The sequence below is a fragment of the Elephantulus edwardii genome, unplaced genomic scaffold (genome assembly GCF_000299155.1).
Source record: "Elephantulus edwardii isolate Elephantulus edwardi_28Jun2011 unplaced genomic scaffold, EleEdw1.0 scaffold00074, whole genome shotgun sequence".
Classification (NCBI taxonomy): Eukaryota; Metazoa; Chordata; class Mammalia; order Macroscelidea; family Macroscelididae; genus Elephantulus; species Elephantulus edwardii.
Genome location: NW_006399824.1, coordinates 5,532,119 through 5,555,690, shown reverse-complemented (window position 1 = coordinate 5,555,690; position 23,572 = coordinate 5,532,119). Strand labels below are relative to the sequence as shown.

The 23,572-nt window shown below is 36.1% G+C and overlaps 1 protein-coding gene across 2 annotated transcripts in view; it reads right to left on the bottom strand.

Moving 5' to 3' along the window:
• Window positions 1–23,572, bottom strand: part of RUFY2 (RUN and FYVE domain containing 2) — a 55,493-nt gene that overhangs the window by 14,112 nt on the left and 17,809 nt on the right. For both annotated transcript variants that reach the window (XM_006889010.1, XM_006889011.1), the window contains 13 exons: window positions 22,297–22,414; window positions 19,359–19,460; window positions 17,806–17,929; window positions 17,365–17,426; window positions 16,575–16,640; window positions 12,611–12,680; window positions 10,894–10,995; window positions 10,645–10,761; window positions 6,797–6,964; window positions 6,057–6,154; window positions 3,536–3,655; window positions 475–604; window positions 86–180 (listed from right to left, as the gene is read on the bottom strand). In XM_006889010.1, the coding sequence (XP_006889072.1) occupies window positions 86–180; window positions 475–604; window positions 3,536–3,655; window positions 6,057–6,154; window positions 6,797–6,964; window positions 10,645–10,761; window positions 10,894–10,995; window positions 12,611–12,680; window positions 16,575–16,640; window positions 17,365–17,426; window positions 17,806–17,929; window positions 19,359–19,460; window positions 22,297–22,414 (1,372 nt within the window). The remainder of the gene's footprint in view (window positions 1–85; window positions 181–474; window positions 605–3,535; window positions 3,656–6,056; window positions 6,155–6,796; window positions 6,965–10,644; window positions 10,762–10,893; window positions 10,996–12,610; window positions 12,681–16,574; window positions 16,641–17,364; window positions 17,427–17,805; window positions 17,930–19,358; window positions 19,461–22,296; window positions 22,415–23,572) is intronic.

The following is a 23,572-nucleotide window of genomic DNA, read 5'->3' as shown; positions in this document are numbered from 1 at the left end:
TTTAAAAAAAAATAAAATATTTTTTTAAAAAAAACAAAACAAAAAAAAGTCAATGACTACTTAATAGGAAAAAAATAAAAATTACTCGCTAAGCTTGTTGCCAAGTTCTTGAAGAGCTTGTTCTTGATCCTGATAAGTTTTCTTCAAGTGCTCATTTTCATCCTGGAGGGTAAGGAACTCCTTCCAAACAATGAAAGACAGAAAAATGTCATTTATAAGAAAAGTAAACTCTATACTATAGATACATACTATTAATTAGGAACAAGTATATTTTAGAAAAAACATCTGTCCAATACTCATCCATAACAGTTCTATATATGAACTATTTTCCATCCACATGATAGATCTTATTAATAACTTTTAAAATCAATAATATATCCTATTTCTTTGGTATAAATCTAAATTAAGATTTAACTATATTTTTATATTATTAAAATTCTTTAAGACACCATTTTCAAAGTTCTACCTATTTACTTTTTTAAGGTTAGCGATTTGTTGAGTCTCATTTCGAAGATGGGATGAGGCATCTTTTTCCTTTTGAAGATCTTCCTGCAAAGTCTGCCTCCATTCTTTTTCAATCTTCAAATCAGTTTCCAGTTGAACCCTTCAATGGAAAATATATGCAAATTTGGTGCTTTCTTCTCACATGACAGTTGTATACATTCTTTAATCAAAGAATCTTCTTAGTCAGTTACTTTTGCCTTTTTAACTCAACTCTCTAGGAATTATCTTTCAAAAGAATGTTTTGGTAAACAAGTTCAGCAGTGCACAGAGTTTTCTGATCACAAAGCATCAATTTCTTGGCCAACTTAAAAATTCTTGTCATTTTACAAACATAAGGCAATTCCGTATACATATATGTTATATAAACATAGAAAAATGCCTGGAAGGACACACATCAAGTTATCAAAAGTGGTTGTATCTTGAAAATGGAAATGAGATAGGGTTTCAACAATTTATAATTTTTAAATTTTCACTACAAACTAATGAAAAGTAATACTGTCATCTAAGAATTATAGTAACCATTAAAGTCATTAAGTAGATGTTGTATCAGTAACAAGGGAAAAAACCTTGGTACAATGTGCTAAGCGACAGGGTACTTTTGGAAGCTAACCAATTAAAGGGTATATCTGAGACTAAGCAAGCAATGGGCAGGTCCACACTGCCAAACAAGGAAGACCTAGAAACAACAGTTCTCAGCAAAAAAGCACACTAATTGGCAATTAAATAATGGTCCAAGTTCCACTAACTGGGTCTTCCTTTGGTCAGGGATCAAAAAGCTAAACACCTTATTGGCCTTACCTACTCTTCTGTCAAACCATAGAAAGGTGATTCAGTACCAGGGTTTCAAGACTCTTCTACTAACTGGAAAAATATCTTAGTCTTGCACAACAAAGCCCTCTGCACTATTAATAAGAATGATGGCTGAAATGTACGCTGAGATTTTTCTGGCCAAAACAAGGCCTGAAAGTGCTGACTGTCCTTTTCTGAAAGTTCTTATGATTGAGATAATTTCTAACCACACCTGGTAAAAAGGAGGTATGTTTCCTTCTCCAAAGTGGTATCAGCTGAGAAGTAGGTAACCCTGACTTCCACTCCCACCCACTGGTACCACTGCTCCTCTTCACAGTGAGATTGGAGGCTGGATTTCAGCAGCAGTTAGGACATGTCCTTCTCTAGGGTAGACCCCCAAAGGTGGTCCTAGACTTACAATCTCATTGGTGTAAAGACTCAATGGCCACATTCTCCTGTCAGAAGCGCTTCTGTATAGGACTGCTAAAATGGATTTAGCACGCCCAGTCTTATCATAGCCAAAATTACCAAGATAAAAAAGAAGAATAACTGTAGGACCTAGGGAAATTATAACTTCTCAACCTGGAAAAGAAAAATTTAGAATTATGTGATAAATAATTTTAAAGCAACAATCATAAATTTTCTTCCTTAACCTATTAAGAATAAATAAACAGAAATAAACTAGACTAGAAGGGGAGAAGAAAAGAACAAGGTCTCGGGGACGTGTGGACTATACGTAAAGATCTAACACACATGCTTATAGAATTCCAGAAAGGGGAAAATAGGGAGCGGAAAGAGAACTGAAAAAAATACAAATTAAAAAGCTGATCCAATCCCAAACAGGATAAATTTAAAGAAACCTAAATTTAGAAACATCAAACAGCCAGGAATAAATTACTTGACACCCATAGAGAACAGTGATTCAAATGGCAGCATTTTGGTTCATCAGAACTACAAAAGTCAAATGTAAGTGACATATAATTCCAACTGCTAAAACCACTGTCAACCCAGAATTCTATATCCATTGAAAACACACGTCATAAACAAAGATTAAATCATGACCTTCTTCGATAAAATGAAGAGAATATATCGCCAGAAGATCCACACTGCAAGAATGACTAAAGAAAATTCTTCAAAAATTTACAGAATGATTAAAGAAGAAAACATGGAATGTCAGGAGAGAAGAAAGGAAAATAAAAAGATATTTCTAAATTATGTTTAATGGTCCAAGTAAAAATGATAGCTCTGCCTGATACATTTCTCAAGGTAAGTATAGAAATATTCAAGAAAATTCTATTGTAAAAGGGTCTCTGCACTTCATAATTTCTGCACTTCCCTCAAAGTGCTAAAATGTTGATTCCAGTACAAGGTAAAAAGTTACATATATATTTTTAAAAACCCCATAAAGATACACTCAAAACCACTATAAATAAAACAAAATACAATTACTGTTCAAGTAATGCTTAAGAAGAAAAATGAAAGAAGAACATTAAAAACAGACAATAATGAAATGGTAGAATTCAGCTTTAAGATATCAGTAATTGTTGCTATGTGCCATCAAGGTGGAACTGGCTCACAGCTCACCCTCCAATGGCTTTTGAGGTTGTAAATCACACAGGAGGAGACTGCCCATCTCTCTCCCAAGGGTACCTTTGGTTTAGCAATGTAACTTCCTACCACTACTGAGCCACCAGAGTTCTCTAATTATATGTAAATAATCTAAACACACTATACTATTAAAAGACTGAGCAAAGAGATAAAAATTATTTCAGGAAATACATAAGTTCTGTAGAGTTCCTAGACACAACAGCAGAAGAATACTACGCTCATGCTAAGACTGTGAAACAAAGTGGTTTCTAGCCCCACCACATCCGAGCGGCAGGGCAGTCTACATTCTCTCTCATATATGTGTTGCTGAAGTGAGCAATGAATCTTTCTCTCTAAAACGGAGACATATGGTACCTAGTTCTGTTTCATCTGCTTTAAGAGCTGTTAAGACGCACAGAAAACAAAACAGTATGAGTGAAGCGCTCTATAAACCATGCAGAGAATAAAAATATAAGTGCTGTTATGTTTTCTGACTGGCTTGCATGTTAAAGAAATACCACAATCTAGCTGAGTTGGCACCCAGATAAACAGAGATATTTGGTGTTGTTCTACTAATATTCATAAAAAAACAGGAGGATAATGAAGAGAAGTCACGGGAAAACAAGTATTTTTTTTCCACAAGCAAAATACTCACAGCTGTTGCTCCATTTGAGAGATTTGTTTCTGCAGACTGTCGGACTGACTCAGACATTCCTGTAGATATTTCTCATCTTCATCTTCAACCTCCATTTGCGCCTTCTCTGCTTGCTGCAATCTGGTGTAATTCAAATTAACTTTGGGTAAAACTGAGACTAGAACTAGGGTGTAAAAGGGTGAAGAAGACAAATAAAAGAAAAATGGGGAAATAGAAACATTTCTAAATGAAAACAAAGTTTGGGGGGGAAACTCACAAACTCAAACGTGAAAGAGCCACACAATGTCTAAAAGTTGTTTGTTCTGTGCTTTTCAATATACATACAATATGCCCAGAATACTATCTTCAAATTTGTTTTATTTCTTATTCATAATTAACAATGAATGCAAAGCAATACAGCCTTTAATATTTATGCCGAGCATAACAAATCAATTTCAAATTATATAAGGTGTATCGTTGCCTTTTTTACAAAACCATGAAAAGCTGAGTATTTCTGTTAGGGTAAGTGAAGAAGCCACACTGTTTTACATTATGCTAGGATGTGTATGCCAGGAATCAAGTGCGCTACAAGGCCAAGAACAAAGACCCACAATTACTCCAAATAATAGCTGAGCTCTTTCTATAGGTTCTTAATGAATTTATACTAAATTACTCTAGTATGTTTAGAGAGAGTTCTTTAAAATTCAAAGAATTTAGTGCTAGTTGGCATCATTCCTAGATCATTTTTTCCCCTCATCAATGAATTTTTGAAATTAGCTTAAGATGTACTTTTCCCTTTTTTGGTTTTATAAGTTACTGCTTCTCCCTGTGCTTAGACCCTCTGGCCATCGAGGATTTTTTAGATTTAATGTAAATATTTTTATAAGAAAATATCTCCATATGTTAAGGGCATTAACTCCTTTGTAGGGAATCATAAGAGAAATCTGTGTTGAACTAACAAAAAAGAAACAAAAACAAAACCACAAACAAAAATGGCCTCTTCTTTCTTAAAACCTTACCAATTGACTCTCATACATTTCAGAAGTATATTTGCCATTTTCAAAGAAAAGAGAGTAACATTCAAGTTACCTCTAAATAAAAAATTTTAAAAATTAAGAGGGGAGGTCTAAGCTTTTCTCTAAAGTTACCGAAAATAAAATGAAAGTCAGAGTGAGGTAGGCCTTAAAGTTGTGCTATCACAGAAGACGGCTAAGGGAAACTTAAAATTTGAGGATGCCAAAGCACAGGAAGATAGCCAATCCAGGTTAGAAATCATGTAAAAACATAGCTTTAAAATGAGTAAAGGGAGCCATTAGGCAAACAGTGAATGGGAAAAAAATTATCTGTGCCAACACAGTGTGAAACAACAGGTTAACTTATTTTTAAATAAATTTTAAATTTTTCATCAAAAAGTAGCTAAAAGATATAACTGCATTTGAAAATCTTGACCTCCAAAGGGTCATTACTTAAATCAATCCTTGTGCACTAGGTTTGAGGAATTCAGTTTTGAAAATCCAGGTGCACCCACTCTGCTTTATGGCAGTGTTTTTACCACAGCAGCTGCTCAACAAGCATCTAGGGTTCAATTAGTACCCTTTTAGAATAATTAATAGCATAAATTCTTTTTTATTTAATATACTATAAAATTGTTGGTTCTCTTTCAGTCTATTTTTATACAAGTGGTTTTCAGAAAGATATATCTTTGACCAGTTTGTACTGGTCTTGAGTGTCACTGCTGGCACATTTAACCAATGACATTGCAATTGTCCTAGTTTGAGTTAACAAATCATTGTCACTTAATATGGAATGGACAGAAATCAAAGACAGAAAGAGGTAATAAAGATGTCCAAAATGTAAAATGGGGATAAAGAAAACAAAAAAGAAAAAAGAAGAAAGAGGATGTCAATAAAAGAATATTCATGTCAATAAAGCATTAATAATCATGTTTTTCATAAGTAGGTTCAAAGAAAGCAATGATAAGACATATGTTGACATCAACATGACAGGGCAATGGAAGTACATTTTCCAACAATTAAAGTGAAAAATGCCAATATAAAACAATTCCTTTTAAGGAAACTACTTTCTTGGGTTTGGTTAAAATCCTACCAAAAGAAAAAAAACTAGACTTGCCAACTATGAATGCCTAGTTTTAGATAAGGAGATGGTGACAGACAGACAGGGATATGAAATCAGTAGGCACGGAAGTCAGTTAGGGACAATCCTATCATTAACTGTTTGATGCTTAATTTTTCAAGGTTTGTATATTTGTTTCAAGTAAAAGATTAAACCACACGAAGTTGCCTGTATTAAGTCCTTTTTTAATAAATCTAAAAAATGGCAACTTCAAGTAAATCAGTCTAATAAAAAGCAACTTGATTCCATGTAATAACTAAATTAAAAAGGGCAAAATTCTACTGGGCTTTGACAAAAAAGTTTCCTAGTCTATCTTTTCCTAAAGTATGGTTTTTCGTGGCAGGTGTCAGAGTTGAATAAAAAAAGGGAAGCAAGAAATGAAAAAAGAAACAGATTGGAAATTCTGTACCTTTGTTCCAGCTGCCTCATGGCTGCTGTAATTTTATTGGTTTTTTCTTCTAATTGTGCAATTATTTCATTTTTTTCTTTCAAGTCACCTTCAGAACCCTATTTATAAAAACATAAAAGCTAGAGAAAGTTTTCTTTATAAACATGAATCCTTATAAGCTTCTTATAACATTTTACTTTAGATTGTTTGAAATGAACAGAATTACTCTGCATATTAAATTACTCTAAGAACATAAAGCAACAGTGCTACTTTAAATGTGATAGAATAAACAAAAAAATCTTTCAAGGCTTTGGGAGTAAATGCTTGTTAAATATTCATTTTCCAAATTAGGCAAATTGTAAAGAGTTCCTTGCCACAATTCTACTTAATAACCATTTCACTTTAAGAAAATTCAAAGCAATTATTATGTTAGCATTTCTCAAAAAATGTCATTGTTCTCAGAAATACACCTTTTAAAGAAGTTCACAAAACATCTTGCATGTTTAGATTTAATTTTCCCAAAAGATTTAATCCTCATACTGTTATGGTGTGGCATTAAGAAACAAATTGATACCGTGGAATGTTTTTGTTTGGTAACTTTAGCATTACCACACTTCTAAGGCTTCCATTTAGGAAAAAAAAAAGACACCATCTTTAATAACCTAATATTGTTAAAGGTTTACCTTTGAAAACCCAAACTCTATCTATAAATTTTTAATTTATATAATGAGAAATTCTAAATATTAAAGAAAGCTCCTCACCTCCAACTTAAGATACATTGCAATGTTAATTTCCTTAACTTCCTCTAGTTGCTTTCGCAGGCCTATCAGAATATCTTGCTTCTCATGGATGTCTTTCTCCAACAATTTCATGGCAAGTTCAATCTCTTTTTTCATATTAACTTGTACTACTAGCTCATTCTCCACATCCTGCAATTTGAAAACGCCCCAATTCACATGTGACTCCAAGATATCAAAATCAAATAAAGGACTGTTTAATGCGATAAAAACATGTTTTTCCATTCAATATGCAGATCCATCCTTTTAAATTTTAAGTGACCTGAATACTTCCCAACACCCAAGAACAGGAAAGAATTTATCAGGCACATAGATATTATTTCTAAAGGCTACTATTTTGCTGAGTGGATTAAGACAGGTCACAAAAGAATACATATTGTATAAAAGTGCTATTCTAAAAAGCTAAGGAAAGATTTACACAGATACAATCATTCTTAGATGGTTAGCAAGGTTACAAGGGTGAGAAGGAAGGGGAAGGGGAGTAAAAATTAGTAAATAATAGGCATATACTGAGTGAAAGGAAAGCCAATATAGAAGGGGATATCAACATAGCATCACAGAAAAGGAAAGACACAGATCCACAGGATTACTGGAAATAGAATTGCACAGAGGAAGAGGGAAAGGTGCAATACACTGTTAGTATTGAAATTAATATTACACAGAAGATTTATTTGGTCAAATGAAAAACTGATTTGCTTTGTAAACTTAACTCACAATAAAAATAAAATAAATGGTAAGTTCCACTAAAGTCAATCAGGTTTTATAACATCCTAACATTCTAAATATTTTCAATGCTTTCTTTGATAAAATTAGGGGTTTTTTAAAAAAATTCTGTTAGTTAAGGGAGATCTGATGGCCTCGTGGCAAGAAACTGCACTGAATGCCCACCAGAAGGCACACTTAGAATTCACCTGTGATTTATAGCCTCTGAAAAACAGCTGGAGGGTCAGCTACTAGTTAGCTCTGAATGAACAATACATAATTTTTCTATCGGTTCAATATTAAATACAATGACTTAGGAATGAAAGAAAGAGAACTGATGCCTTCGAGCTGTGATGCTGGAGAAGAGTACTGTATACCATGGACTATTAGGAGAACAAACAGGTTTGTTCTGGAGAGGATGAAGCCAGGCTGTTCCTTGGAGGCAAAGGTTCTGAAGCTTTGTGTGACACACTTTGGGCATATTGCAAGGAGGGGCTGGTCCTTGGAGAGGGACATGGTACTTGGGAGGGTGGAGGGACAGAGAAAGAGAGGAAGACCCTCAATTAGATGGATTGAATCGGTGACTGGGGTAATGGGGATAGGTGTGTCAGAGATGATAGGGTTGACACAGGATAGAGCAGGGTTCAGAGCTGTTGTATATACGGTCGCTATAAGTCACAGGCAACTCAGCAGCACATAACAACAACAATATATCATAAATTCAGTATTTATTTTCCTGAACAAAAGGAAAATAGCAGGAAACAAAAGGAAAATAGCCTGTATAAGGTGTAAAAAAAATTAAATCACAGTTTAAAGCTTTGGTTTAATCTCTTAAAGAGTCTTACGTAAGATAGATTACTAAATTTCCAAACATAAAGATAAACAGCAAGAACAATGAGCTGACAATGCTCTCTTCTTGAAAGCTTACACTTTAACTCCTCACGGCATATATGTGTTCAGTAGGTACTAAGCTTCATAAGGTTAATTGTTGTTGTTGTTGTTGTTGTTGTTGTTATGTGCCGTCGAGTCGTTTGCGACTCATAGCGACCCTATGCACAACAGCCCTAAACCCTGCTCTGTCCTGTGCCAACCGCACTGCCTCTGACACACCCATCCCGAATCAATCCATCTCTTAAAGGGTCTTCCCCTCCTGCGCCATCCCTCCACCCTCCCAAGCATGATGTCCCTCTCTAAGGACCCGTCCCTCCTGGCAACATGTCCAAAGTATGTCAGACGAAGCCCCAGAATCCTTGCCTCCAAGGAGTAGCTTGGTTTAATCCTCTCCAAAATGAATCTGTTTGGAAAAAAAAAATGAATCTGTTTGTTTTCCTGGCAGTCCATGGTACATTCAGTACTCTTCTCCAGCACCACAGCTCAAAGGCATCAACTCTCCTTCTGTCCTTCCTAGTCATTGTCCAACTCTCTGATGCAATTACTTTTTTTATTTTATACTAGTTTCTTTACAAAATTCAAATACATTGTTTTCAAGAACATAATCTTTCTATTTCCCTCACCCCCAAGCCATCAAACTGAACCACCCCATGATTAATCCCCCCTCCCCCTGCACATCCTCATCCCTCTGCCTTTACCCTCTCTCACCCCTCTTGGATCCTTATACTCATTCTACAGTAATGGTTTAATATTTATTCTTGTGGGACTGAGTTCACTCAGCATAATGCTCTCTAGTCCCTCTCAACTTAGGTAATAATTTACAAAATCATTGCTCCTGCATGCTGCATAATATTCCATTGTGTGAATATACCATAATTTCCCATCCATGTGTTTGTGATTGGACATTTGGGCTGTTTCCAAGAGACCCTGAATAAGCAAAACACTTGAGAAACAAAAATGAGGTTGGAGGCATAGCACTCCTTGACCTCAAAACTTACTACACTGTAGTAGTAACCAAAACAGCATGGTACTGGTACAATGACAGGCACATAGACCAATAGAACAGAATTGAGAACCCAGAAATACATCCAGCTATCTATGATCATCTCATATTTGACAAGGAAATCAAAGCTATCAAATATGGAAATGATAATCTCTTCAACAAATGTGCTGGCAAAACTGGACTTCCCACCTGCAGAAAGCTGAAACAGGATCCACATCTCCCACCATATACAAAAATTAACCAAAGGTAGATCAGAGACCTGGGAGTAAAGCCCAAAACCATAACGTTTCTAAGAGACAGAATAGAATCAAGCTAAGAAGCACTAGTCAAAGTTATAAAAAGACTGCCAAATACAACCAGAAATGCACAATCTGAAGAGGTTAAAATTGATGCATGGGACCTTCTAAAGATTAAATTCATGTGTGCATCAAAAACTTTTCCCAACAGGTTAATTACTTTTTAATATGACTTTATTACTATTAAAGTATTTTATAATATTCTCTCCCAGAGGTGCGTGGTTTGAATCCACCAGGTGCTCTGATGGAGAAGGAGGGACAATCTCCTCCTGTACCAGTCAGATACAATGTGACGTATACACACACAAGAATAATAATAATAAAGTATTTTACAATATTCTCATTTTTCCCCCTAGCTAATCACAACTTATTCACTTCATGACCAGACTGTAACCCACAGCTAAAAAGCCAGATATTGTTGTACACCCCCAAGTCAAGTCGGAACTGACCCATAGCTGACCCTCCAGAGGGTTTTCAGAGGCAGTAAATTACATGGGAGGAAGAAAACTGCCCATCCTCCCTCGGAGCAGCTGGTGGATTCAAACCGTGTGCCTTTGGGATTACAACGTAGCTTCTTACCACTTGGCCACCAGAGTTCCCTAAAAATAGATATGCTGTTGTTGCTGACTGCCTTCGAGTCGAGGACAACTCAGCAATCCTATGAACAAAATGCCTGAAGCCCCTTTACAACCATCGGCTTTTCTCAAAGTTCATCGTTTCTGGAGGCATGTTGTTTGGGAAGTGGATGCCTCTCCTGCTTCCAAAACATTAGATATAGTGGGAATTTAAAGAATTTGAGGGGATTAAAGAGGGTAGATTTGCTTTCTCATTCCAAAGAAGATAAGGCTGGAAAAGATTTTAATTGGTGCTTATTTAAATTATTCCCAGAATTCAGTTACTGGGGCTTTCATGTGACCCACTTGTCGCAACTGAGATTCATCCCGAAGCTGCCTTTGAGCTTCTGTGTACATTTCATCCAGCCCCTGACGTGAGTGCTTGTATGTCTGAAGCTCTGTCTCCACATCTACTTTGGTCACCTAGGAAGAAAATATCAAGCTTTATTCTATAATCACTATTATATACTGAGTATAGAAACATCTAGTCTATACAATCATCTTTAACAGTGGTCATTTCTGACATACAACTATCTGAAAACAATCTATGCTTACCTCTAAATGATGCTGTGTTCTCATTAATATCAAGTTATTAAGACTTCGCAATTGATGATTTTCTTCTTGGAGCTTAATGATATTATTCTTTGCTATTGCTAACTATAAATTACAAGACAGGGCAAGGGGAAAAAAAGACTTTGAACATGAAGTGCTATATAGTAGATAAAGTAGACAATAAAATCAGTAAAATGTCTAATACTACTAAAATGTCTCTCATATAAAAAAAGTGCTTTTTATTATCTCAAAGAAAGGACAATCTTATTTCTACTACTTCCTTTGGTAGTCTAAATGTTTATGCTTATTTGATTTATAATACGTAAGTATTTGAGTAAGGGTATAAATAATGATTTGTTAAACAGTAAGACTTTGGAAACATTTTTAAAGAAGAACTATAAGGAACGAAGGCTGTGCTGCTACTGAGAATGTAACAGAGAAGCTCATGGTAACCAATGAGGACACTGTGTGAAATCTAGGTATGCAACTGGCACTTGGAGGGGCCATAACAAATACAAGACCACTCTCCCCACGAGAACTAAGCATAGGAATGGCTGACTAAGTGGCTTGGCTCTGAGGCCCAAAATGAATGACAAGAATTCTAAGAAAGCAAAACTCAAGGACCACGCAGGAATGCTAGGTGACCATGAACAAATTGCTGAAAAAACAACTTACACGTCATCATTTGACTAAGGCTAAGAAAAGACGCAAATGGGTGTGCAGTTCTAGAAAGGTTTCAGTGAAGAATTCAACCACCAAAATGCAGATATACTCTTAACTGCAATTATTCAAATATTCTGGGAGCTCTGGTGGCCTCGTGGACAGGAAACTGCACTGCCAACCCATGTACAGGTCGTCTGAATCTACCAGCTTCTCCACAGGAGAAAAGTGGGCACTATCCACCTGTGTGATTTTTAGCCTCAGGAAACCCAGTGGACAGTCAGCACTGAATCAGTTCCAACTCTACAACAGTGGGATGATGGTGGTGTTTTTTAGCATGTTCTTAATGTTTTGGAAATTACAAACTAGTTCTAAAAGAAATACAAATTTTTATTTACATGGTAAATAGAATCCACAGCATTAAAAATCGACTTCTCCCTTTAGCCGAAGTAACCTTAGAAAAATATAAAGCTATAATTCTATGGTTTGACAGTTTTTTTAAAAATTACCAAAAAGCAGTTTTACAAACCATATTAAAAAGAGAGCAGAAATAAATCTCCGGCTCTTCTTTAAATGAGCTCCTTGTGATAATCACTTTAAGCAAGAAATTGGAGCATATTCTTGTATTCTTTATACACGGGAGGGAAGGGAAAAAGTGGAATCATGGTGATGTTTTAAAGAAAAGCAATTTGTAGAACAACAGGATGACACCATTCTAATAGCAGCTTAGAACTCTAAATGACTCCACCATTTAAGTGCAGATCATCTAGATTCATAAATTAGAATTTCAGTATATCTACAGACAGTTTATACTAGCTTTATCTCTAAAACTCATCTCTAGAAGTTGAGTCTCTCAAATACAGCAAGGACCTAAAAGTCACATAACTGAGAATCCACCTTGAAAAATATGTATCTCTGGAACTTAAAAACATCAATTACAATGACATCACAGATACTTCATCACGATGTTATATGCAAATATGAATCTATATATTGATATGAAAAAGGATCACAAAAAGTAAGTCCATGAAAGACAGCAAATACTACTAAGTGACAATACCTCTTGAATCAGCTTAGTATTTGAATGCTCTAATGAATCAATTCTTGAGTGAAGCCTGCTGACTGTGCTGCTGAAATTAATAAAGAGAAACTCATTCAAAATTACACAAACTCACAGACGCAAGCTTAAGTTACCCTACACTCATTACGACAGTCATTATGCATCAACTGCCATGTGGTTACCCTAAAAATGTCTAACTGCCTGGAAACTTCATTTAGCCATGAGAGCATTAGACTATAGCAATAAAATAAACATTTCTATTCAAGTTCCATTTGTTGCTGTTCATTATTTGTTACTGTCTTATTGTCTTTTTTAGGATTCTTACATTTAACTTATATTTAGGAATGAAAATTCTATACAAAGAAGACTGTATTATGAAAATGCATTAAAATCATTTTTTATGGAATGAACTTTAAATGTCCACTTTCTAATTAAGCAGTCTGATGAAGCATGTAAAGAATAGTACTGAACTCAAGCTTTATTCTGTTTTCCCTTTAAAAAGATGTATTACAATGGGAAGTCTGCTCTTGGGGACCTCTCCAAAGTACTGAAGAGAAATGGTGTCACACTGGAGACTAAGGTGTGCCTGATACAGGCCATGGTCTTTGAAATCACTTGCTATGCATCAGAGAGTTGGACAATACCTAGGGAGGATAGAAAGATAATTGATGCAGGCCATGGTCTTTGCAATCACTTGTTATGCATCAGAGAGTTGGACAATACCTAGGGAGGATAGAAGCAGAATTGATGCCTCTGAGCTGTGGAGTTGGAGAAAAGTATTGAATATACCATGGACTGCTAAGAAAGCAAATAGGTTCATACTGGAGAGGCTGCTCCTTGGAGGCAAAGTTTCTGAGGCATTGTCTGACATACTTTGGACATGTTGCAATGAGGGACCAGGCCTTGGAGAAGGACATCATGCTTGGGAGGATGTAGGGACAGGAAAGGAGAGGAAGATCCTCTAGGAGGTAGACTGATTCAGTGACTGGGATAGTGAGGTTAGGTGCGTCGGAGACAGTGAGATTGGCACATGATAAAGCAGGATTTTAGGGCTGTTGTACATAGGGTCACTATGAGTTGTAGGCGACTCGACAACATATAACAACAACACTTTTATAATAACTAGAAGACCTCCAAAATCAACACAGATTTGAGAAATATGACATTCAACAGCATGAGGCCAGTCTGCAGCTAAGCAAATATCCAATCTTTCAGGATAGAGTTAAAAGTTATCCTGCCTCGACAAATATGGATTTTGCATTTTTTTTTAAGAGATCAAGACTGGATATTAGGGGATGGGTTGGGAGATAGGGGGGATTCGGTGTGAGGGGCAATGTATATGAACTTTGTAGGTGAACTAGTGTAAAATTTAAAAAAACACTGCAAGGGCAAATAAAGACTGGATATTAGCATATTATAAATGTTAATGCAATCTGTTATTCAAAGACTCTTAGACACTACCATCTCAAGCTTTTTCTACTAAAATGTAATATATTAATCTCAGTTAAAATCGATAGCAGATACAAATTTTATACCCGTATCAGAAATACATATTAACAATTAAGTTGAATAGGTAAAATAAGAAAAATGTTTTTCCCCTTATATGAAATAATTTTTAATACAGTGATTCTCAGGTAACAGCATGGTCCTTAGGAAGTTGCACTCCTAACCCAAAGGCCCCGGCTCTCCAGTGGTTCAAATCCACCTGCAGTTCAAGCCCACCAGAGGCTCTGAAAAATGTGTAATCTCTTTCAATGAGATTCACTGCCTCAGAAACACACCTAGACAGTTGGCTATTAGTCAGTCTGACTAGATGGCAAGAAGTCTGAATTTGGTCTGGAGTTGGTTTTTTTAAGGAAATAAGCCACAATTTGACGTTTTCCCACAAATAGCACCAGGAATCCTGATGGAAATAGAGATGGGTCTGTTGTTTCTGCTTTTCTAACTATATGATCATACAGTTATAAAACTTTTCAAAAAAACAAAAAAAAGTTTCTTAAATAAAAATACAAAATTTAATAAAAACTTTTCTGAGTTTCTTTGTCTATAAAACTAGACAATAACATTTACCTTGCAATTACATGAGGATCAATAAAATAATAAAAATAATAAATAATATAATGAGCAATAAACTCTCAGGAGGGATTCTCTTTTAGTGACAGGAAGATAGCTGCATTCTATTGTCTCCTTTATCCACTTTCGACACTTTCCAAACATTTAAATGTACAAAAACTCTAATTAGGAAATAAAACCAATATTGAAGCATCTTCAAAAAGTATAAGGCATTAGCACTATCATAACTAATTAATACTTATAATTTAAAAGACTGAGAATGAGAAAGTTCTACTGAACCAAACAAAACAGACTCTAAGATAAACTGTTTGTTGAGTAAAAAAAGTACAGTACAGAATAGTGAAAAAGTATGCTATGTTACAGGTGAAAGCACACACATATATTCTTGCTAATTTCTATAAAGTAACTCTGGAAGCACATTAAAAATTTTATTAGTTACTTCTGAAATGGGAAACTGGTTGAATTCAGGGAAAAGATACTTTACTCTAAATTCTTTTTTTGTACCTTATGAAGTTTGAACCATGTTAACATATGATCTGTTCAAAAAAAACTAAAAGTTTAAAATAAGTAAGCAAGGATGCTTTGGGTTTAGAAACATAAATTTAGGAGTTAAAATTTTAAATTGCAAATACATTTCCCATGATATCTTTATTAAAACTCCATGGTCTAAAAAAAAGACCCTGATGCAGTCTTTCCTATCTCTTACAATCTTAGAAAGTTAACAAGTTTTTTTTCTAAATGGAAAAGTTTGATCATATCTGTTGACTGTAAAAGTAATGAATAAAAAAAATAAGAAAGTAATTCATTTTGGAGTAAAACTTGAAAAATACAGAAAAACATGGAGAATAAAATAAAAACAACCTATAATCCAATCACCCAGAGAAACTAACTTTTTTAATTAAGAGGGAGCACTGGTGGCCTAATCTGTGGGAGTTGCAATGCCAACGCAAAGGTGGCATCTCCCTCATGGTTTGAATCTACCAGGGGCTCTACAGGAGAAAGATGGGCATTCTCCTCCCATGTGATTTACAACCTCTGAAAATCCCATACCACAAGTCAGCTATAAGGTGGTTCCAACTTGTCAGCAATGAAGTTTTTGTGAGAAATTTAATGAATGAGAAAGACCATCTTTAACTATACGGCAAATACAATTCATAATAGCTACAGTGGTTAGTAGAGTAGCCATGAGCCCTATGTGACTACTGAGTACTTGAAATGTGGCCAGTCTAAAGTAAACTGTGATGTAAATTTATAATGTCCACTGGGCTTTGAAGAATTAGTACAAACAAAAACAGAGTACAGTATTTCACCAATAATGGTTTTTTCCCCTCACTTATAATCTTTAATACTGATTATACGTCAAAATAGCAATTATTTTAATATAGGGTGAATAAAATACATTATAAAAATTTCACTTGTTCCTCTTTACCTATTTTCCACTACAAAATATGGCTGCTAGACAATCCTACTTCTGTGTCGTACATAATATTTCTATTGGGCATAACCACACTATTTTTACATTCAGATCTCAGAAATGCTATTATATAAGAGTGTTTACTCCAATGGTTTAAAGTGATCAGGCAACACTATAAAAAGGAGATTTCTACCATGAAAGATGACAGCTTTATTTACACAAAAAGTTCTTTGAAATAAGCAAAACTAATTTTTGAACCATCCAAATGCTTTAAAATTCCCACCCTATTGAGTCTTCTTTTCCTCAAGAATAGTTTAAAATTCTATCAAAACTTTTAAATTCCTTATTTCTGTTTTCTCAATATCCTCTCAAGCCTTTCTGAAAGACTCATAGAAAAAAAGGATTAATCAAGATCTGAAGAAAGAAAAAAGATTCAAGTAATATTCAGGAATTTGCCAGGTATCCGTTAACACTTACTTCAGTTGTCGATTTAACTCTTCAACATAATTTTTCTGGTCTAATATAGCAGCAATTTGAACATTCCTAGAAAGAAAATAAAGCCACTTTATGGTAGTTTGACAAGATGCAATACACTGACATAACAAAACCAAAAATCACTTAAAACTGTTTCAGTCATAATTATAACAATATCCAGCCCTTTAAAAAAATCAAGTAATTTTTATAATCATTTAGCAGTAAGCTATATACTAAATGACAATAACCTTTATTGATTAACTTGGTAATACTAACAATATAATTACAGTATATTTTAAATTTAATAGTAACTATATCTTGAAATAAAACAGCATCTTAGGGGAGATCTGGTGGCCTAGTGGCAAGAAGCTGCACTGCAATCCCAGAGATAAGCGGTTCGAATCCTCTAGATGCTCTGCTGGAGAAGGAGGGACAATCTTCTCCTGTACCAGTCAGATCCAATTTGATGGCACACACACAAAAAGTAATAAAATAAAAAAATTAAAAAAAATAACAGCATCTTTATGCTTGTAGAATAATGAGCTTTCATTTCTTTTATCACAAAATACAGCTGACTGTTAAGTCTCAGGATATGGATATACTGTGTGACCAAAAGTCTTACTTAATATTAAGGCCTGCTTCTTCTAAGTGATCATCCCTAACTTGCGTTTTAGAAATGGAAATAGAAGAAAGCAGGTACTACCAGGGGAAGAACTTTCACATTGTAAATGGGTGGATCCCACAGTGATAAGTTAATACAAGTGGAAAAAAAAGCAACTTAAGAAAACCATACCTTTCTTTATTTCCAATATCTTCTTCATTCTTTAAATACATGGAAAAATCAATCACTCCAACCTGATGTAAATAAAGTTATTCTTATTTAAAAGGCAGAAAATATTACTTCATCAAAAACCACTTCCCGTTAGTCAGTTCTACTCCTACTGACCCTACATTGAGTTTTCAAGGTAGTGAATCACAACAAAGATTATTCATCCCTTCTGAAGGAGTAGCCAGTGGATTCCAAAATACTGTGAGTAACCCGATAGAGTCCATGCTATATTACTAATGCTCCTTCCTTTATCAAAAGTAACTTTAAAATGCACTCGACTGCATTTCCAAATTTTATCTAGTGTTCAATAGCACTCTCTACAACTTAGAGTGGTTATTAGATCAAAGACCAGCTATCCCAACAAGCAGACAACAGCTGCAGTGAGTACTAACCACTTTCACTTACCTGGGAATCTAAATCTTCTCCCTTTACACACAGATTAGCATCTATTACATTCAGGCCAACCAGCAGCCCAACAATTACTGCTCCTTCTTCTTCCATCATCAGTGCATGATGCTCATAGAATTCACTGTGAAAATTAAAACAAATAAACCTTTAAGACACAAATGTACAGCAAAAATTAAATTTTAAAAATCTCAGCAAGCGGGCTGCCCTCAGCCCCCGGCCCAGGGCGAGCCGTCGCGGCCCTCTGCCCGGGGCGGGCTGCCCTCGGCCCTCTGCCCGGGGCGAGCCGTCATGGCCTTCTGCCCAGGGTGGGCTGCGCTTGGCCCCCGGCTCGGGGCGAACCGTCACGGCCCTCAGGAGCAAGAAGGCAAGCAGCTGTAACCCAAGACCACCAGTAAGGTGATAAAGCATCCTCCCTTCCCCCCTTTATATCTACGCCCCTGTTCAACATGAAGAAGCCAGAGAGTCGGCATCCAATTCCCAAATCAATAAGACAGTTGATTTAATTACTATTGGAAAATGCTTGTCATTCCTCTGTAGCATCTGGTCCCCTCTGGACCCTCATCATTTCCTTCACCTGCTCCCCCCACCGACCAAACTGTTCAGCTCTGCAACTGCATCCTGGCCCATCCTCACCCTTCTGCCCCCAACCCTCACCTCCTTGTACCCCGAATATGTTTTCCCAATAAAAAAAAAATATTTAAAAAAAAATCTCAGAAGTAATTGCTGGTACCAACCAAGTGAGTTAACTATAAATTAGCCTTTCTACATGCAAATATTTGACTTTAAAAAAAAATTTGAAGTAAAATTTTCTTCTAATTGTGATTTTTTTAACATTTACAGAGAATATGTTTAATATTGTTAAAAATAAAAGAACTGGAAAAGACAAAATATGAAAAAGAAATGTGAATGAGAGAAAAAAGAGAAGCGATACCAAAAGGAAAAAAGCATTGCTTAAGATTAGAGTATTTTTAACTTTAGAAGAACATAGTAAATGGTGCTGACCTGATAATTTTATTAGAGTTGAATTATAAATAACAGCTTTAAAATAAAGACTGAAGTGAGAAAATGAAAAAAAATTTTCTTTTCAGTAAAAGTATACAAATCATTTTGGTTTTTAATTTGATCAGATCTATAGTGTTTTACAGTACTGTAATTATAATTCAACTCATATACATATTATTTTACAACATTCATTACAAATTATTAATGTAATTAATTAATCACAGTATCTGATAAAAATATACTGCCTTTCCCTTCCCTCAGCATCTTTTTATTAATTTTCACTTCCTTCCCATCCCTAGTAACCAACCAAGAATGATTCTGTTTGTAAACCTTTCCTTAGCTTTTTTTTTTTTTTAATAGCAATCTTGGTACTAATTTTTAGGTTATTTCTGGATTCAGGTTATGTATGCTCACACCAAGTATTTGTTTCTCCTTTTTAAATGATCTGTCTTCCATACATATTTTTGTGTTATGTCTGCAAATCTTTTTTGAAATACAGGAAATAAATGAACTGAAAATGAAAATAAACATGGTTTAATGGTACTAACCTTAAGAGATCCTTCTGAATAATTAAGCAGCGCAGGTAATCAGCCATTTTTTTCTGCATGAGAGCCAGTCGAAGCCATGCCCTGGCACGACCTAGGGGTGTCCTAGAAAGAGTCAGTTGTTAGAAAACAGTTCCAGCCCTAAAAATTACAAACCGTATGTCTTATTTCTGCTGAGCTACATACTGATTTTAAAAGGGGCATTTTATCATATAGTTTTATTTTCATTTTAATCATTTTAAGTCAGTTCCTTTAGGACACAAACCAATGTACCTATAGGTATAAGGACACAGTCACCCAGGTAACATTTTTATGCCTTGAAAGTATGACTCTCTAAATAATGACTTTATTTCTTAAAAAAATCCATTTTGTCAGAATATTGCTTTTGTTGTTAGGTGCCATCCAGCCAAGTACGACTCACAGTGACCCTATGAACTCTGCCCTATCCTGTGCCATCCTCATCATCTGAACACACTTGAGCCTGCTGCTGTAGTCATTATGTCAATCCATCTCATTGAGGGTCTTCCCTCATTGACCTTTCCAAACATGATGTCTCTCTTCAAGGAAGGGCTTCTTCTCGCAACATGCCCAAAGTGTGTGAGATAACTTTTTGTCATCTCTGCCTACAAGAAGCACTCTAGCTGCACTTTCTCCAAGACACAGTTGTTTGTTCTGTAGGCAGTCCATGGGATATTCAGTACTCTTTTCCACCACCACACATGAAAGGCATCAATTCTTTAGTCATCCTGTCCAGTTCTCAGATGCATACCAAGTGATACAAAAGACCAAGGCCGGACTCAGGTGCACCTTATTCTTCAGCCTGACATCACTGACCCATGAGCAGACTTGCCCAATGCAGTATGTCTCCTGCTCTCCTGACTGCTGGTACCAACGATGTTGACTGTTGATCCAAGTAAGAGAAAATCGTTGACTATTTCAATATTTTCTCCCTCTATCATGAGGTTGCTTATAGGTCTAATGGAAAAGATTTTTGTCATCTTGATGTTGTTAAAGACTGTATTAATGACTATAGTCTTTGATCTTCTGCAGCAAGCGATTCAAATCCTACTGACTTTCCGCATACAAAGTTGGATCGTTTGCATAGTGCAGGCTGTTGATGAGTCTTCCTCCAATCCTGATGCCACATTCTTCTTCACAGAGTCCAGCTTCTTGAACGATTGGCTCAGCATACAGGTTGAATAGGTATGGAGAAAGGATACAACCCTCACACATCTTCTCTAAAATAAACATGTAAATGTATGTATAAGACAATAGAATATCTTTAAGGAATAAGCATGAATTTGAAAAATCTTAACAAAGCTAAGGTACAAAATTGTTATTTTTTAAAAAAACCACCATTATATTTTTTCAAAGGGTTTTTTAATCTAGTTGCACCTAAAAAATTAAATTGCATGCCTCTTTTAATAAAATTCTATCATTCTGTGCAAACAAGCATGTTTTAGGATATATGCAATATCTTATTATAGAAGAGGAAAACATTTTTGTGAAGGACTGTTTTCTATAAAGAGAACACTTTTTTAACAGGTGACATAGAAAGAATCTTACTCTCCAACAGCTCAATTCTCACAGCTTAAGATTTTAACTGACATCATTCTTCAGAAAATTTACATTTACAGAATTAGTTTTTTCTTTTGTTATAAATATGCATTATTTTTATATCAAAATGAAACAACCTGGTATGTCTTTTTGAAACTAAATCCCCTTTCTCCTCTCTCTTTGTAAAAGCATCACCATTGGGTGCCATCAATCTTATCTCCTTATGTCCCAGGCACAGGGCACAAGGTCCTGGGCACAGGACGCACAGTCCCGGGCATAGGCCATGACCTACGGGGCCCAAGCAGCTGTCCTGCACCGTCCAGCCTCAGTAGGTGATGTGTGGGTCCAGCCATGGAGCTGGAAACACAAGATGTGCTATATGTGGGGCTGGACCTGGCCATTGCCAGGTGTCAGTAGCCAGCATAGTGCTGGTTGGTGTGTGCTGTGGTGGGCACACTGAGTGTGCTGAGGATGCCCACCAACTTCTTTCTTCCTGGTGTCCTTGGTAGTAGCCAATGTGGCCATGGGGCTGTTTGTCATCCTTCTGCTATCATGATCAGCCTGGGCTTCTGCACCAACTTCCACAGCGGTCTCTTCCTTGCCCACTTCCTACTTGTGTACACACAGAGCTCTATCTTTAGTGTCCTAGCTGTGGCTGTGGACACATACCTGGCCATCCACCTCCCACACAGGTATAAGAATTTGGTCACTCTTATCCTCTGTCACTGTTGTCCTCTAGGTCCTTGCCTTTGGCAGTGGACTGACTTCATTTCTGGGATGGAACAGCAAAGTCTGTACTACCAACTGCAGAATCCTGGCATGGAACCGTGAACAAAAGCTTCTGCCTTGACATGGTCCCCACGAGCCACATGGTATATTCCAATTTCTTTGGATGTGTTCTGCCCTCACTCCTTATCATACTGCAAATATACATCAAGATCTACATGGTGGCCTGTAAATAGCTGCAGCAAACTGAACTGGTTCACTCAAGGACCAATATCCAGGAGAGATCCACTCCTTAGCCATGATGGTGGGATTTTTGCTCTCTACCAGCTGCTATTGGTTATGTTACTCTTTCTCAGCTTTCCCAATGTGAGGCTAACGGGACAGTCAAGATAGTGGTTCTCCTATCACATGCTAAATCAGTTGTCAATTCCATTGTATAACGGACAGAATGTTTCACTGAGGTGACCCAAGAAAAGCTTTAGAATACATGCAACTTAAGCTATTACAGAGAAGAAACAGAATTTTATTAGGCGTGAGAATGGAAGAAGGGTACAGGTGTATAAAGCTGAAGATTAGTATAAACTAGGGTGTTCAGTACTTAGGAGGAATAGTAAATGCAGGCCTATGGTTAGGGATGGTTAAGTTACAGATTACTTACTTAAGACCTGGTAAATCACGCACACTGGCTCCTATTTCTTCTGCTTCTGGATACACCTTCTCCACCAGTTCCAAAGGGCCCCAGATGGTTTTGTTATAACTTAAAAATGACTTTTTTACTGAAAAATTAAATATATAATACATGTATAGACAATTACAATATATAGAATATAATACATAGAAATGGCAGGTATTCATTTCATTTTTAATGTCTAGTTTTAACATACCTACTTAACATACAATTATTTTAATCACTGCATAGTTACTATGTAGGATCCAACTGCCCATTCTAGGATTTTTCCATATTTGAATTATGTATCTTGGGCAACTTTCAGAAACCAAGAATCCATGAAAAGCACATAAAAAAGTAAAATAAAAACCACTAGGCTCATCCATTAGCAGTACCAAAATAAACAGGCTGGTGAGGCAAATCAATAATAAACTTTTAAAATGTATTATATAAAACAACAACAAATATGGTGATGAAGGAGGAAGTTCAAATGGCTCTGAAGGAACTGGCAAAAAACAAGGCTCCAGGAGTTGACGTCATACCAACAGACACTGCCCTGGATGTGCTCACTAAGATGTGCCAAGAAATCTGGAGAACAGCCAGCTGGCCCAATGACTGGAAAAGATCGATATTTGTTCCCATTCCAAAGAGAAGTGACACAACAGAGTGTGGAAATTATCGAACAATATCATTAATATCACATGCAAGCAAGATTCTGCTGAAAATTATCCAAAAACGTTTGGAACAATATGTCAACAGAGAACTGCCAGATGTACAGGCTGGATTTAGAAGAGGTCATGGTACTAGGGATATTATAGCTAATGTTAGATGGATCTTGGCAGAAAAAAAAGAATACCAGAAGAATGTGTATCTGTGCTTCATTGACTATGCAAAGGCTTTTGACTGTGTGTATCACAACAAGCTGTGACTGACTCTGAGAAGAATGGGAACTCTGAGAAGAATGGGAATCCCAAAACATTTGATTTGTGCTAATGCAAAACCTATACTTGGACCAAGAGGCAGTCATCAGAACAGAGCAAGGAGACACTACATGGTTCAAAATCAAGAAGGGTGTCTGTCAGAGATGTATTCTGTCTCCATACCTTTTCAATCTGTATGCAGAACAGATCATCCGAGATGCTGAGCTGTACAAAGTGACACAACCCGGCTCGCTCAAACTGAGGACCTGAAGCGCTTGCTGCAGAAGGTCAAGGACTGCAGCCTCCTGTATGGATTGAAGCTCAACATCAAGAAAACAAAGATTCTC